This window comes from Schistocerca americana, chromosome 4 (genome assembly GCF_021461395.2).
Source record: "Schistocerca americana isolate TAMUIC-IGC-003095 chromosome 4, iqSchAmer2.1, whole genome shotgun sequence".
NCBI classification, from domain to species: Eukaryota; Metazoa; Arthropoda; class Insecta; order Orthoptera; family Acrididae; genus Schistocerca; species Schistocerca americana.
The window spans coordinates 766,644,448-766,659,925 of NC_060122.1; the positions used below are offsets into that span (position 1 = coordinate 766,644,448).

A 15,478-nucleotide genomic window follows, 5' to 3' on the forward strand; every position below is an offset into this window, starting at 1 on the left:
CCAACTGTTGAAGAGTTACGAAGGTGGAGGCATTACTTTTCAATCCACCCTCGTACAAGAATGTGCAATGATATCCATGTAAAACGAGTAAACAAGGCTATACCATGGAAACAGACAAACGTTCAAGGTACAAAATTGTAGAATGATCTTCCAGTGCATATAAAAGAAATGGGAAAAAAGTTTACATTTAACAAAACAATATTCATGTTTTTAATGACCAGCTGCTATTACAGTGTAAACAAATACCTTCAGCAACGTAGAAGCAAGTTATTATATTCATGCTCTATGTTGATACTATGTGCCACAGTCAATGTCAGTAGCATTTTGAGTCAAATGTTTGCTATGATCCGAATTAATATTGAAGAGAAGTGTTACACCTAAATGTGTTTTTTTATTTAAATCTCAATGAAGTAATCCATAAAAAAAACTTTTATGAAATTAATCAACATTCAGTGTGTACAGTTTCTTAATGTAAGTTTGTGTGTGTTGCTGTAGACCCTTTTGTTTTTAGGATACTGTTCATCATTAAATGTCTATGTGTGTGTGTGTGAGTGGATGTGTATTTATTTTTATATACTATGCATTTTCGTCTTGACTCTGGATGAATAAACTACTACTACTAATATTACTACTACTACTACTAATACTACTACTACTTGTCGTCATGTCATGCTACCTCCACGTCAATGTGTGTTCATATTGCCTGTCAAGTCACGTGACGTGCCGTCAAGGCAATTCAAGTCACGTGATCTTAACTCACATGGCTGTCTTCAACTGTTTTCAAACTATAAGGCTCGATTCACACGGTGGACAACGTCACGTCAACGTCAGTGATGTCACACACCATCAAAAATCCACTTGCATTCACACTGGACGGAACCATCAAGCAACGGCAAAACTTCAACCACGTTTTGGCGCGTTGTTGGTAACTCGCAGAAGTGTTCACGAGAGAGGATGGCGGACATTAAATTTAGTCTTGATGAATTTGCTACGATTGCGATTGCTTTACATGATGAGGAAATAGAGCGGAAATTGGCAAGGCAATCAAAACGAACGTGGGTGAAGAAAATGGTTTTGAAGAGAATGTGTGAAGGCGAAAATCACACATTGTGTAGAGAGCTGGAAGAAGAGGAGACGTCATTTTATAAATATTTACGAGTGTCGAGACAGCAATTTTTTTAATTTGCTGTCTTTGATAAGCAGCAGCATCAAGAAAGCAGACACAAACATGTGCCATGCAATTTCTCCACGAGAAAAACTAATGGTTTGTTTGAGGTGAGTCTGATGCTTCAGCTTTACCAATTCCTTTGAGGGTTCTTGTTCTGTACCTTTACGTATTTTATAGAACAGAATGTTTATTGTAATACTGCACACTATCAACAAATTGATCTATAATCTAAACATTCATAATTTATGGCCCCTTGTTATGTAGATCAAAATCTGCTACAGTTCGTCCTGCATAAACTCGTTTCTACTATAATGATACAGTTTCCAATAGTTCTCGAAGTTTGAGTTGCATCACTTACTTTTGCAGTATATGAGCATGTATGAAATGCAGTACTTTCAAGAACTTTATGATGGCCTATATGAGCAGGTTGACTGCATCATTTGACTTTAGTGTGGTTCATATGCTAGTCACAGGAAGCAGACTTCAGGAAAAGCAGTGTCCCTTGGCTTAATATATTTTATTAGCGGATATACAAGGCTTGTGAACAATATTGACACTTCTTAGTCCCAGAGTTACTAACATGCTTCTTTCTGTAGTGGGAATGCTTGGTAGTACTTTGTGTCACACTCGAAGTACTCGTTTCACAATCTATTACAAAGTCTTATTTATGCTAAAACTAACAAGATTTACAAATTATGCAGTAGCAAACTCTACAGTTTATTTATTGGCCTAAAACTTTGGTGTACAATTTGCAATTTTGGGCATTTTATTTTCAAAATAATTCAGAAACTGTGAGTGAATCTTACTAATGTATTGCTGTTGGTTGTGCCAATGTATTTTACATGGCATGTAATACAGGCAACACAAGAACAGCATCAAACACGGTATTAATCATTCTTTTCAAGAAGACAGGCCAGTACACATGGTGCATCATCCTATATTTCTGTATCAACTTTTAAAGTTGCAGAGTTCTGTCCTAAAGGCTTAAATTTAAAGCATGGATGTCACTTGTGTTAAGCTTCTTTTTCTGTAAATAATGTCATATGTCATTTATTATTTTTTGTTAATTCTCTCTTTTTTTCCTCCCAGGTTCTTGGCTGCAGGGGACTCCTTACATATGATAGCATTCAGCTTTCGATTATGACATTTTACAGTGCACAGTATTGTGTATGAAGTGTGCCAGGCAATTATTGATGTCATGCTCAATGTTGTAATGCCTCCACCTACAACAAAGCAGTGGCTCACAATTGCTGATGAATATTGGGAAGTGTGGAGTTTTCGCCATTGCATTGGTGCAATTGATGGCAACCACGTTCACATAGTTGCACCTCCGAACAGTGGCTCCATGTTTCACAATTATAAGTACACATTCTGTGTGGTGCTGCTAGCACTTGTGGATGCAAATTATAAATTTGCAGCGGTGGATGTAGGAGCATATGGAAAAAACAGTTATGGTGGGATTTATGCTCAGTCTAATCTCACCAAAGCTTTGGAAAGCAACCGAAACCTGCCTGGTACACACACAATCCAGCACCCTTTGTGATGGTGGGAGATGAGGCTTTCCCACTTAAGACATATGTAATGAGGCTGTATCCTCGAGTTCAGCTGAGTGACAGCCCAGATAATGAAAATTTAATTATTGATTGTCTCGAGCAAGGAGAGATCAGAAAGTGCGATTGGGCAGTTAGCACAGAAGTTTTGGATATATTTCAGGAAAATAAATGCACTTCTTGAAAATGTAGATAAGATAATTTTAACTACAATATCCTTCATAACTATATTTAAGACATACAGATGCACAAAACAGAGAGTTAATATTGCATCCACTTGGAAGGCTGGGAGGAAATGCTTGTGATGCAGCGTTGTTTGGGGTATGTCAAAGACTCACAGATTTCTTTAATTCCTCAAATGGCTCAGTTCCATGGAAGTAATTAATAATTATTTAGTAATAACAAAGACAATAAAGCATGAAATAACTCAACATATTTTCAAATTCATTTATCTACCCAGTACAGCATACTTCCACCCTTCCTCCATATTTCTCTCCAGTATGTATCATTGCATTTATGGTTAATTGCTCATTTCATTGTATACTGCTATTGTGCCAAAAAATTTTGATGAAAGTGTAACGGATTTGTGTTGTACATGAAAAGTGGAGAACCATTTACTGCTGTTTCAACATACAATCCAACAAATAATTTGAAATGAAATGTTCATGAAGCTTTCAACGTTTGCTGTGCACAATCATTTTGCAGACTAGCAGTCTGTTAGTTTCATGTTCCATGGATCATTTTGCACGATAAATCGAATGATGTGGAACAAGTCATTTAACATGAAAAGTAGTTTATAAATGCAACTACATATTTAACATTTCAAAGTCTTTTTTGATGTTTTCCCTTTTTTGGTGATGCTTTTCTTTAATGACCCAAGAGATGAATTTTACATTGCTCAGCATAACCCATGTTAAGAATATCATCCCCCCCCCCCCAAAATACTAATTCTTCACAGCTAATTTTCGCCACATTTGCACACATTCAGATATAAGTAAAAACAGTAACAACTTAACACTTTCAGTAGTAACATAAAGGGTCCAAAAGCCTATGACTAAATTTTAAAATGCCGCGAAGCACTGTAGCACAAATAATTTCCTGAAACCTTAGCATGACAATGTGGAAATATACTTCATAAGAAACACACATTGAGAGAATTATAATTAATTTACAAATATATTTACAGATTAGCTATGTAACAGTGATCGAAGTTATTAAACACATTTAACTGTTCCCTCACTTCTTGTGTTTCCAGTTGACTTATTATTTGAAACACTTTATTTTTCGCTTCTATTTGTCACAAAGGTGAAAATTTTGCAGCTGTCTCTGCCATGCTAAAAAAAAAAATTGTTTCAGTCCACTGTTATCACTACCCTCCTTTTGTTTTATTAAATACTGCATAAGCATGCTTGAGGCACTTTCGTCACATTTGCCCACTTTTTTCCTACGAGTGGGAGTCTACACAACTGTCTCCACAGTGTTACATGTAGGACTACTCCCTTCTATTATACAGAAGTCGTCATCTTCTAAAGTCTCTGTTTCTTCCACAGATGACAATTAAATGTGATGCGGGCTCTCTGAAAAGTGGCTTCAGAAAGCTTATCTGTTGCTCGTACTTCCACTTTTTTGTTTAAGTAGCAGCCTGCACACTCTTCGTCTTATTCCGAATGACTTTTCGGAACTGGTCACGAAGTGACACCCAACGAAGTCTACAGTCGCTTCCTGTAACCGCAAATAAAATGTAACTTAGATATAATGAAGCAGAATACATGAACTTTCGTTTACAACCACTAATAGCAGAATAAAGGAAGAGCTCATGCAAGTTATAAGATACTACAGATGTATGTCATATAATAATGTTATGAACAAGTTTTACATTTGTTTTCACACAAGTAAATAAAATTTTACTTTCACTAGTAATACTCCTTTCATCTATTTTGACTGCTTGTAATACCTCTGCATAAGAAAGTATTTAGCTTCAGGCTAGGACATAATAAACTGTTAAAGTAATTATTAAATTGGACAGACAGTGTTTCATATAGTGTTACATTACAATTGAAAGCTATTTTTGCTTTAATATAGCTGGGTCACTGAGGTGAAAACTGGTGATTAAACAAACAGTAGATATAATTTCTTATAGATGAAATAGACTAGCTGTGGTGGTAGCATTTGCACTATATACTCTCTCGGCAAAGCAAATGTAGCTTTGGCACTGCAGAGAATCAACTGCACGCTGTATATGAATGTGGAACATCGAACTTTTTACTGCAATTGTACTTAAATAAGCTGTATCCACACAAAATGTTGAGTGAGACTCAGTACCTGAAAGTACGTAAATAAATACTATACATAAGTAAACTACTAGCCAAAATGACTATGTGGCGTAGAATACTCATATTTGCTTCGGAATGATAAGTATTACATATAAACATGGTCGAAATAAACTTTCACGACTCACGAATAATTGTGAATTTGGAACGCAAGAAGGCTCTAACCCCTGCTAAGCGTCTTCACCTCGTAATCATGAGTACATACATACATAAATACATGCAGGTGCGATGTTATACATCTAAAATATAATCTGCAGTAGGCCTACAATATTCGTACAGTTATTTACCTGGGCGACCGATAGCCAATCCAATTTTCTTCCATATTTCTTCTTTAAACAAAGTGTCACTGTATTTTTTGCAGCTCATGTCATACAACTCCACATTTTGGCGAACAAGTTCGATTAACTTCTCGTCGTTCGTTTGTATAAAAACGTTTTATAACTAAAAACAAAGTAGATATTTTCGATGTGGAGAACAGTGCTAGCGGAATCAAACTCGTGCCATGCGAGCAGCGGCATAACAGAGGGAAAAGTAACAGCCAATCGTAAGCAGTTCGCCCACGTGACCCCCACCGTCAACGTCAAACTATTCAAAGTATACCGGCCGGCAGGCAAACTGACGTTGACGTGACGTTGCCCACCGAGCGAACCTCGCCATTTGAAACTTTGGACGAATATTTTGACGTCACGTGACCCGTGTTGACGTTGACGTGTCGTTGCCCACCGTGTGAATCGAGCCTAACAAATCACAAAAAATAATAGAGAACGAATGACGAAGAACAAATAACAAAGAGGTATATTAACAACTGATATCAACCGCGACAACGAGGATCTAACAAAAGCATGACGAATTGAAGTACGGAAGATGAGAGTATGGCTCTGTATCGAGAGGAAATGAGATATGGTGTCATGTAATCAAGTGAGATCGCTGACGTTAGCTGTCAAAACTTTAGCTGCTGAGCAACATTGACGGTGGCGTGAATGCCACCGTTTAAAATGCGTTGTGGAATGTTTGAACGTGCTGCGACGTTACGGCCAGTGTGAGTTATCCTTAATTCACTCATCCGAAATTCCTGATAGTTCTTCTTGTTTTTCCTGAAAAGCAATATGAAACACATGAATGAATGAAAATCAAAGAAATGCAATATTCAATCAAACATTCAGGCTGAAGACAGCTTTAATTATTTTTACTGCTCCACTAAGAATGCTCTTTGGACAAGTGTCTGGCGAGAAATAGAATCGAACTGACGGACGGGTCGAGGTGGTGTTGGGTTGATTATGCTACATCGAAACCCGTAATCATTGCAGTAACATCTTTGTTGTAGCGTTGTTATGTTTTAGTTAAATTCTTTGGCGTACAGTGTGGCCGAGAAGTAGATGTACAGTAATTAGTTTTTTGTCACCTGTATGTTATTTATTATTCTGGTACACTCCACTTGTAATTCTGAACGGGTTGATCCGTATTCAACAAATGCTACCTCTGAATTAACGAACTGCTTGCAGACATATTCTTTCAAAGTTCCCCGGAGAGTAACCACTCACTGTAATGTTTACCTGATATAGTCTGCTGTCACAGACGGGAATAGGAAAGTTTTCCCTGCCTGTACGAGAGAAGTACAGGATTACCAAATGTCTGCTAAATGCCGTCAAATGATATTGCGTACCTGGTACAGGAGATCGCACCCTGTTACCTTCAAGGGTGTATAGCATACCTACTATGGGCTCATGCCTTTGTAAAGATCAAGATTCACGAACTGAAGAAAGAACACAGAATGGCTCAGCAGTTCAGTCCGCTCCCGTACACATTCCAACCGGAGATTGCAGGGAATGCCATACATCAGAAGAAAATTGCGGATTTTCGCAAAGGTTTCGTTCATCAGCGACAGTTGACAGACTTGTTTTGGAAACGCTCAGCGTCATTGGCTCAATGGTCGAGAAGTAAGTGAAAGTTTTATGTAACAGCTTTTATCGTTATTAACCGGTGACAGAATTACAAAGTCATTTTGTCACCCTATTGGTCCACGAATGCTGATTTAAATTTGTAATGATATCCTTGTGTTGATTTGAAATCTGTTGTAATAAACATTGTCCACACAGCAAAAGCAAAGTTCATGATTAACCTGAGTGATAGGAACTTGCTTCACTCCTTCACGTATCCAAACAATATAAAATAATTTTCTTACACCGGCCCTTCTCTCTCAACGGTTAAGGAAAGATTATAGTTACCGACAGATCGATACTTTCATGTTGTTGGTTAGTTTAATTGTTGATAGTTTCAATATGGAAAAACTTTCTGTGCAACTGTGACATCCTTTCTCGGGAAAGTACTTATATATTCAACTTATTAATGTTAAGCATGTAGTCATATTTACAAATTAATTTGCGTTGTGAATGTTAAATGACACGCTACCCATGATTACGTTTTATTTGCCAAAGATCCGTGGATCATGAGACTGACTAACCTGTTCGTTGTTTCCTAGCCAGTTCGTGCTGTATGACGATATACGTAGGCCTAATGTTATTTCATGCCTCGTCATTGCCCAGAAGTTGACATCCAGAAATCTTAGGCACCATAGAAACTGTTCACGTTTAATTTCTCTAACAATGTGGCGTATGTACACACCAGCAGTTATATGTGCCTTCCCTGTCAAATTTGTAGCAGTTATGAATACTGTGGTTTTTTAAAAAGTGATTTCGAACACTCATACATTTGAAAATGTCAAATATAAAGAGCATAACTTGTTTTGGAATTACATTGAGCGCAGTCATGAAACAAAACAGTGTTGTGGTATTTTAACAGTTAGTCAACACTGTAAACGAACCCCTGCTGTATGACACAACCAAAGTGATCACAGAGGGTACCATTATTATCCTTTACGCATTGTGGAGTACTTGATTTCGACAAATTTTGTTTGAATGTTTTGTTGGGAGTTAATAATTTTATGAGTATTACATTAATCTTTTTAAAATAGTACCCATATAAATGTAGATTCTTGATCACAAAAATTGAGGAGTAAGGCCTATCCTGCACCTTTTTGTATGTGTTTTTTTGCAGTCTTTTCTCCAGAATAAAATCAATACTTCAGTGTAAGTGACTGTCGTATGAAGAATGTATTTTTGATATTATTCAGTGTTATCAGTATTTGCTGATACATCAGTCACAAATTGTATTATGAAACTAGATCTTAGTGCTCATACATTATTCTTTTGGTACCCAGAGCATCAGTTTATTTCATAAAGTTCTGTTTGATGTGGGGCTCTTGTTAAAACATTTTCTACTTAAAGTATGTGTTATTCGTGTATCCTCTTATAGGAAGGAAATGGTTACACAGTCATGAAAACCTTTGTTCACATCTGTAGCAAAATAACAATGATAAATTGTCTTAAAATATTTTGAAGTCATACCTAAGGGACATTTTTACTTTGACAGAACATTATATGAATAGAAGCTATCAGAAGGATTTTATTTTGTCCCACATGCCTTGTGAATGACTAGTCATCCTCACTCTACAGGTTCTGAGATTCCTAGGTTGGTCTTCACTGATGCAAAAAGTTAGTTGTTACTGATCGATGATTTTGCCATGTCTTCCAGTTAAGAAAAATGCTACTTTCTCATCTGTATTCTGCAAACCACTCAGAATTGCCTCACAGAGGGTACTTCCTGTTGTGGCAGTTATTAGGGCTTCTTTCTGTTCCGTTCACATATGGAACAGGGGAAGAATGATTGGTTCAATACCTCTATGAAACTGAAATTAGTCTAATCTTGTCTTTTTGGTCTCTATGGAAGTTATATGTGGAAGATCATAGTACATTGCCAGAGTTATTGTTTGAAGTTGGTTCTTGAAACTTTGTAAATAGACCTTCACAGATTAGTGTGCATCTATTTCCAGGTGTTAACCAGTTCAGTTTCTTCAGAAACACACTCCCATTTGTCAGAGAAACCTGTGACCATTTGTGCTGCCGTTCTTTGTAAGCACCTAATTTGGTACAGTACCCCACACTTGAGAACTATTAGAGGGGGAGTCATAGAGATGTTTTATAAGTGATCTCTTTTGTAGAACAATTGCATTTTCGTGGTATTCTACTGATGAAGCAATCTGTTTTACCTGCAACCAGGCCTCGTTCAAAGTCCAAGTGACACAAGCCACTGCTCTGCGCACCAGGCCAGATTTGAATACGGTTCGTATCACACTTAGTAACAAAAACTGGAACTGTTAAAGTGTACAAGGGAAAAGGAGAGGAGGACAGTGAATGATTAGTCATTTGTGTAGCAAAATGTGATCAGACCGGTCTGGCGCATGACTAAACCTATGTCAGTGTTTCATTTTATTTACGTACACGTTGTTACACCAAAGCATTTGTATGAGTTGAACGTTCTCTTGGTGGGGGTGATAGCAGCCACACAGCACTTATAAGTTTCAGATGATAAGCTATGTCAATAATATTATCATGAAAGGGCTACATATTATTGTTAATTTGTCCCTAAATACACTCCTGGAAATGGAAAAAAGAACACATTGACACCGGTGTGTCAGACCCACCATACTTGCTCCGGACACTGCGAGAGGGCTGTACAAGCAATGATCACACGCACGGCACAGCGGACACACCAGGAACCGCGGTGTTGGCCGTCGAATGGCGCTAGCTGCGCAGCATTTGTGCACCGCCGCCGTCAGTGTCAGCCAGTTTGCCGTGGCATACGGAGCTCCATCGCAGTCTTTAACACTGGTAGCATGCCGCGGCAGCGTGGACGTGAACCGTATGTGCAGTTGACGGACTTTGAGCGAGGGCGTATAGTGGGCATGCGGGAGGCCGGGTGGACGTACCGCCGAATTGCTCAACACGTGGGGCGTGAGGTCTCCACAGTACATCGATGTTGTCGCCAGTGGTCGGCGGAAGGTGCACGTGCCCGTCGACCTGGGACCGGACCGCAGCGACGCACGGATGCACGTCAAGACCGTAGGATCCTACGCAGTGCGGTAGGGGACCGCACCGCCACTTCCCAGCAAATTAGGGACACTGTTGCTCCTGGGGTATCGGCGAGGACCATTCGCAACCGTCTCAATGAAGCTGGGCTACGGTCCCGCACACCGTTAGACCGTCTTCCGCTCACGCCCCAACATCGTGCAGCCCGCCTCCAGTGGTGTCGCGACAGGCGTGAATGGAGGGACGAATGGAGACGTGTCGTCTTCAGCGATGAGAGTCGCTTCTGCCTTGGTGCCAATGATGGTCGTATGCGTGTTTGGCACCGTGCAGGTGAGCGCCACAATCAGGACTGCATACGACCGAGGCACACAGGGCCAACACCCGGCATCATGGTGTGGGGAGCGATCTCCGACACTGGCCGTACACCACTGGTGATCGTCGAGGGGACACTGAATAGTGCACGTTACATCCAAACCGTCATCGAACCCATCGTTCTACCATTCCTAGACCGGCAAGGGAACTTGCTGTTCCAACAGGACAATGCACGTCCGCATGTATCCCGTGCCACCCAACGTGCTCTAGAAGGTGTTAGTCAACTACCCTGGCCAGCAAGATCTCCGGATCTGTCCCCCATTGAGCATGTTTGGGACTGGATGAAGCGTCGTCTCACGCGGTCTGCACGTCCAGCACGAACGCTGGTCCAACTGAGGCGCCAGGTGGAAATGGCATGGCAAGCCGTTCCACAGGACTACATCCAGCATCTCTACGATCGTCTCCATGGGAGAATAGCAGCCTGCATTGCTGCGAAAGGTGGATATACACTGTACTAGTGCCGACATTGTGCATGCTCGGTTGCCTGTGTCTATGTGCCTGTGGTTCTGTCAGTGTGATCATGTGATGTATCTGACCCCAGGAATGTGTCAATAAAGTTTCCCCTTCCTGGGACAATGAATTCACGGTGTTCTTATTTCAATTTCCAGGAGTGTATGTACTGTACCAGCTGCATCAATTGACTTGGCAGTGAAAGGAATTAGCCTCTATCACTCGTGCTAGGACCACACTCAAACATAACACAGTGTTTACAGATTCAATGAATTCTGCAATCTTTTGATGCGGCTGATAAATAAGGTTAGGTTGTGCAGTGACGCCATGATAAATACAAGCAACCTGTAAGTGATTGAGCGAAGAACACACTGGATAAATTGTGAAATCTTTCCTAAAACGGGTGTATAATAATTAAATAGGCTTAACTAATTCTTGACACAAACAAGAAAAAGAAAAAATGCTAGTGCTGTTGTTTGCAAATGAATCTGAAAATATGGCCCTCAGTTTTGCTCCTGAGTGTAGTTTCATTGTGAGGTCAGAATAGTAATACTTTATGTGGTTGTGTGCATTGTTTGTTATGATGAAGCAGGTTAGTCGCAGCGTGATAAATACTGTTACACACGTGCATCCTCTGCCTTTTGTGGAATTGTACCTGGTGTGTGGTGATTCGTACTTCCAACTAGAAACTGAATGCTATCCCTGTTGCAACACTCAGCAAAGAACTTCCCTTATTTGGAGAAATAGTTTGAGGAGTATAAAATGCAACAGCATCAGTGAAGATGGCACTGATAATTCCTCACTGCAGATGTAAACTAGTCTGAATAAAACAACAATGTCATGAAAAGGGTAGATTGCTAGGGACTAGTGTAGCAGGGGATACAACCCGTCGGCTTTGGACAATGACGTCACAAGTGGCCAATCGAGAAGTGATTCTTCTTAGTGTTGTAGCTCCCTTCAGTGGCTGATAAGTGTTTTTTGGCTTAAAAAAAAAAAAATCTCACGAGATAGAATAAACAGATCCACTTTATTAAGCAATCAGTAAAAAACCGAAACTGAAACATAACAGCAAAAGCGAAAATGGTAAACTGCTCTCTGGCGGCTTGTGACGTCCTTGTCCAAAGCCGACGGGTTGTATCCCCTGCTACACTAGACCCAATTGCTACTCACCACATACAGGAGGCATTGAGTAACAGATGGGCACAATGTGTGTGTGTGTGTGTGTGTGTGTGTGTGTGTGTGTGTGTGTGTGTGTATTGTTGACGAAGGCCTTAATTTCTGAAAGCTTTATTTTGTGACAGTCTTTTTGTTGTGCCTATCTGCGACTCAGCATATGGTGAGTGCCAACTTTCCTTCTCATAATATTGTTACATTATTAATACGTATGTACAATAAGTGCAATCGAAGTCTGTAATGGGTGGGACTTGTGTGAAGTAGAATCTGATTTTCAATTTAAAATTAATTGTATTATATCACTTATTTTTGAGTCAGTAGCTAACATAATGTAGATGGCACTTTCACTTTTAATAATCTTGTAGAAAAGTTTTGTTGCCTATAAATAACATGAAATTTCAGTACAGTATAACTTTAAAGCCTTACGTACTGAGTACTTACTTATTTCGCTTGAAAAATGTACCCCTTAAAAAAAATGTAACATTGATTTCCCAGCATGATTGACGTGTGGATTTGGGAGAATAGCAAGGACTTGTTGAAACTCTATATAGGAGACATCCTTCTTGTCGACTTCGAATACCTTTGTCAAGTCCTCTGCGGATCTCATACACATTATATGAATTTCCTCATTGTCTTCAACACTTCTCTGTGCAATCTCAGCATATCTGTATGTAGTAGATTTCTTTCTAGCAGTTTAGAATTCCACTCAAATAAATGTTACTGGCCTTATTTTTTCCACAGTTGGTTCTGAACATGTAACTTCTTGGGGACTGTTTGTCAACAAGATATTCAGGACATGATTCATGATCACTCATCTCAGGAGCTGTAGAGGAGAGAATATATAATAGATGACTGTAGAAAAACCTGCACTTTCTCTAAATCTAACTTTAGAAAACTTCTACCACATATTGGCTTACAGATACTGTAATCATTGAAGTAATGCTTGCTGTGAATATCTTTTACCTTTTTAACAGATTTCCAGCATCCATCCAGAGGGTCTCTGTTTTCATCACTATGATCTCTTGTCAGGAGAAGAAAGTTTATTCCCAGAACAACTGATTCAGCACACACTAAAAACTCCTGCGTGTTGCTGATGACTTTTCTTTGCTTAACTTTGTTCCAAAACGCCCATTTTGTTACAGCTCTGATGCTATCCACTGAATCCTTCCCATTAGATGTTGCAGAGAAAAACTATTCTCCAGACACTCCAAAGTCTTACATTATGTAGCAGAGGTTAGAAATAGTAAATTTGTTCTTAAATTGATATGTGAAACCGTCAGAAAAATTCTAATAGAGGTCAAGTTTGGAAGCTCTTATTTGAGCTTACTTATTACCTACCATAAATTGAGTATGTGTCATGGCACAGTTCATTGCTCACAACTGCAAATGACTGTAATCTGTGTATGACTCCAGTAGGCACTTTGTACCGGTATCTCATCTTGTGTCTGTGCTACATAGTTGTTTGCAAAATCTGTTTGCAATATAACTTCATCCTCACTATCTGATGCTTTCATAGTATTGAAAGCTGCAGATTGTATCGACAAAGGAGCACTCTTTGAATTTTTTTACGTGAGACTGAAGCTCAGAGAGAGCTTCATCAAGACTTCTCCACTGGCAGTAATCTGTTTAGGGGGACACTCATGGTCAGTCCATTGTCTCCAAGATATTATTTCGCATAAAGCAAACTTTCCATCAATTAGTGTGTGTAAATTTATATGCCCTTCTTGCATTCACTTGTCATGCGTATTCCACTTTCTATGTCGCAGCAAATAAGATTCAAAAGGTCAGTGTTAGTTGCAGGGAAAAAGTTAAGTTAGCGTGATATTTGCACATACATTGTGAGACATTTCAGAAGTTAGAACAACGTTGTTAGGCCACAACTCATAAAATTTTGAAATCTTGATATCAGTATCTGTATTCTCTTGCTTAAAAATAAACAACAACAACTTCCATAAGTGCCGTATTCACGTGATGTTTCTGTAAGCTAACTCTCTTCCCAGTCTCATGGTCTCCAGTAGACATTACATCCTTTATAGCAGGTGTTTGCCTGCTGATTTCATCCTTCATGAAAAAGATGTGTATTTTGAGCAAAGAATCACCTGTAAGTTTGAGATGTTTTTTTTTCTCTATTGAGAAAATCTGCGTTACTACCTTTTTAGGTAAACTTTCACTCACAAGATTTTTTGAGGGGCTTGAAATAAAGCACCTTCTTTACCTGAGAAACAGTTTTGCCAAGGGGCTGAGGACACTTGTAAGATCCTAACTGGGAGGCACAGGTCTCAAGCTGATCTTCGATATGTACAGATTTTAATTGAAGTCTGTACTTCCTTTTTCTTTTAGCTTCCTCCTTGCAATGTTCCAATGAAGATTTTTCACCAGAGAATGCCTTCATCTTCCCATTTTCTTTTGTACCGTTCTTTCTTTTTCATTATGGGGTTGTAGACATCTTTCTTCAACTCTTCTTTTAAAGTTTTCTCATATGCTCTGCTGATGTTGTTTGCCCCATTTTCTGAATAAATAATAAGTTTTTATTTAGTGCAAACCATCAAGGCACTTGGTACACCAACCAACATAACTTAAAAATGACAAGAAAGGTTAATCAAACAATTGAAAATCCAGGATGGAATGTAACAATGTTATGAAAAGGAAAGTTGCCACTCACCATATATAGCGGAGATGCGGAGTCACAGATACACAACCAAAAGACTGTCACAAATAAGGCCTTTGTCACACACACTCTCATGCAAATGCAACTCACACACACACGACTGTAGTCTCAGGCAGCTGTAGCCACGCTGTGAGCGCAGCACCAGTGCATGATCAATGGTCAATTAGCTCGAGCACTAAAGAGAGAACTGGGATGTACACGTGGAGAAGATTTGAGAGGGAAGAATATTCCAAATACAAAATTCCTGAGGATGTTGTCAGCATGGTAATGGACTATATTAAATGGTTCCCACCTTACGACAGTCACTACACTAGGGCACACAACCCTAATAGAAAAGACTATATTGAGAAACAAGTTCCAGAAAGAAGTGTAGTGAAGGAATGTTACTACAGATGTGTTTTCAATGAGAGATTCAACTTATCGTTCCATGCCCCAGTGAAGGATTCCTGTGCTACATGTGATTCCTTAAAGTGAAAAATTTTGACTACAGAAGAACCACTAAGTCAGCATTAGTGCAAAAACAGAATGAACATTGGAGAACAGAAGTAGTAGCATGGTAGTGTTTGGCTGAGGACACACAACTCGGTCAAAGGAATTTGAGTATCGTAACTATAACTTTTGATCTTCAGAAAGCTTTGCCTTTCCCTAAGGTTTCAACCTCAAAAACTTATTATTAGAGGAGCTTGGATGTCTACATCTGTTGCATTTATGATCTCAAAATGGACATCCCCCTGTAGGTCCGGGTTTAGAATAGGCCCAAGGTATTCCTTCCTGTCGTAAGAGATGACTAAAAGGAGTCTCTCATGTTTTGTCCTTTATGTGATGGTGCCCTATAGGGTTTG

At 39.3% G+C, this 15,478-nt stretch overlaps 1 protein-coding gene across 1 annotated transcript in view; it reads left to right on the top strand.

Moving 5' to 3' along the window:
• Positions 1–6,393: 6,393 nt before the first annotated feature.
• LOC124612859 (RING finger and SPRY domain-containing protein 1-like) overlaps positions 6,394–15,478 on the top strand; it is a 145,709-nt gene continuing 136,624 nt past the window's right edge. The window contains exon 1 of the mRNA XM_047141289.1: positions 6,394–6,985. Coding sequence (XP_046997245.1) covers positions 6,765–6,985 — 221 coding nt within the window. The 5' untranslated portion in view covers positions 6,394–6,764. The remainder of the gene's footprint in view (positions 6,986–15,478) is intronic.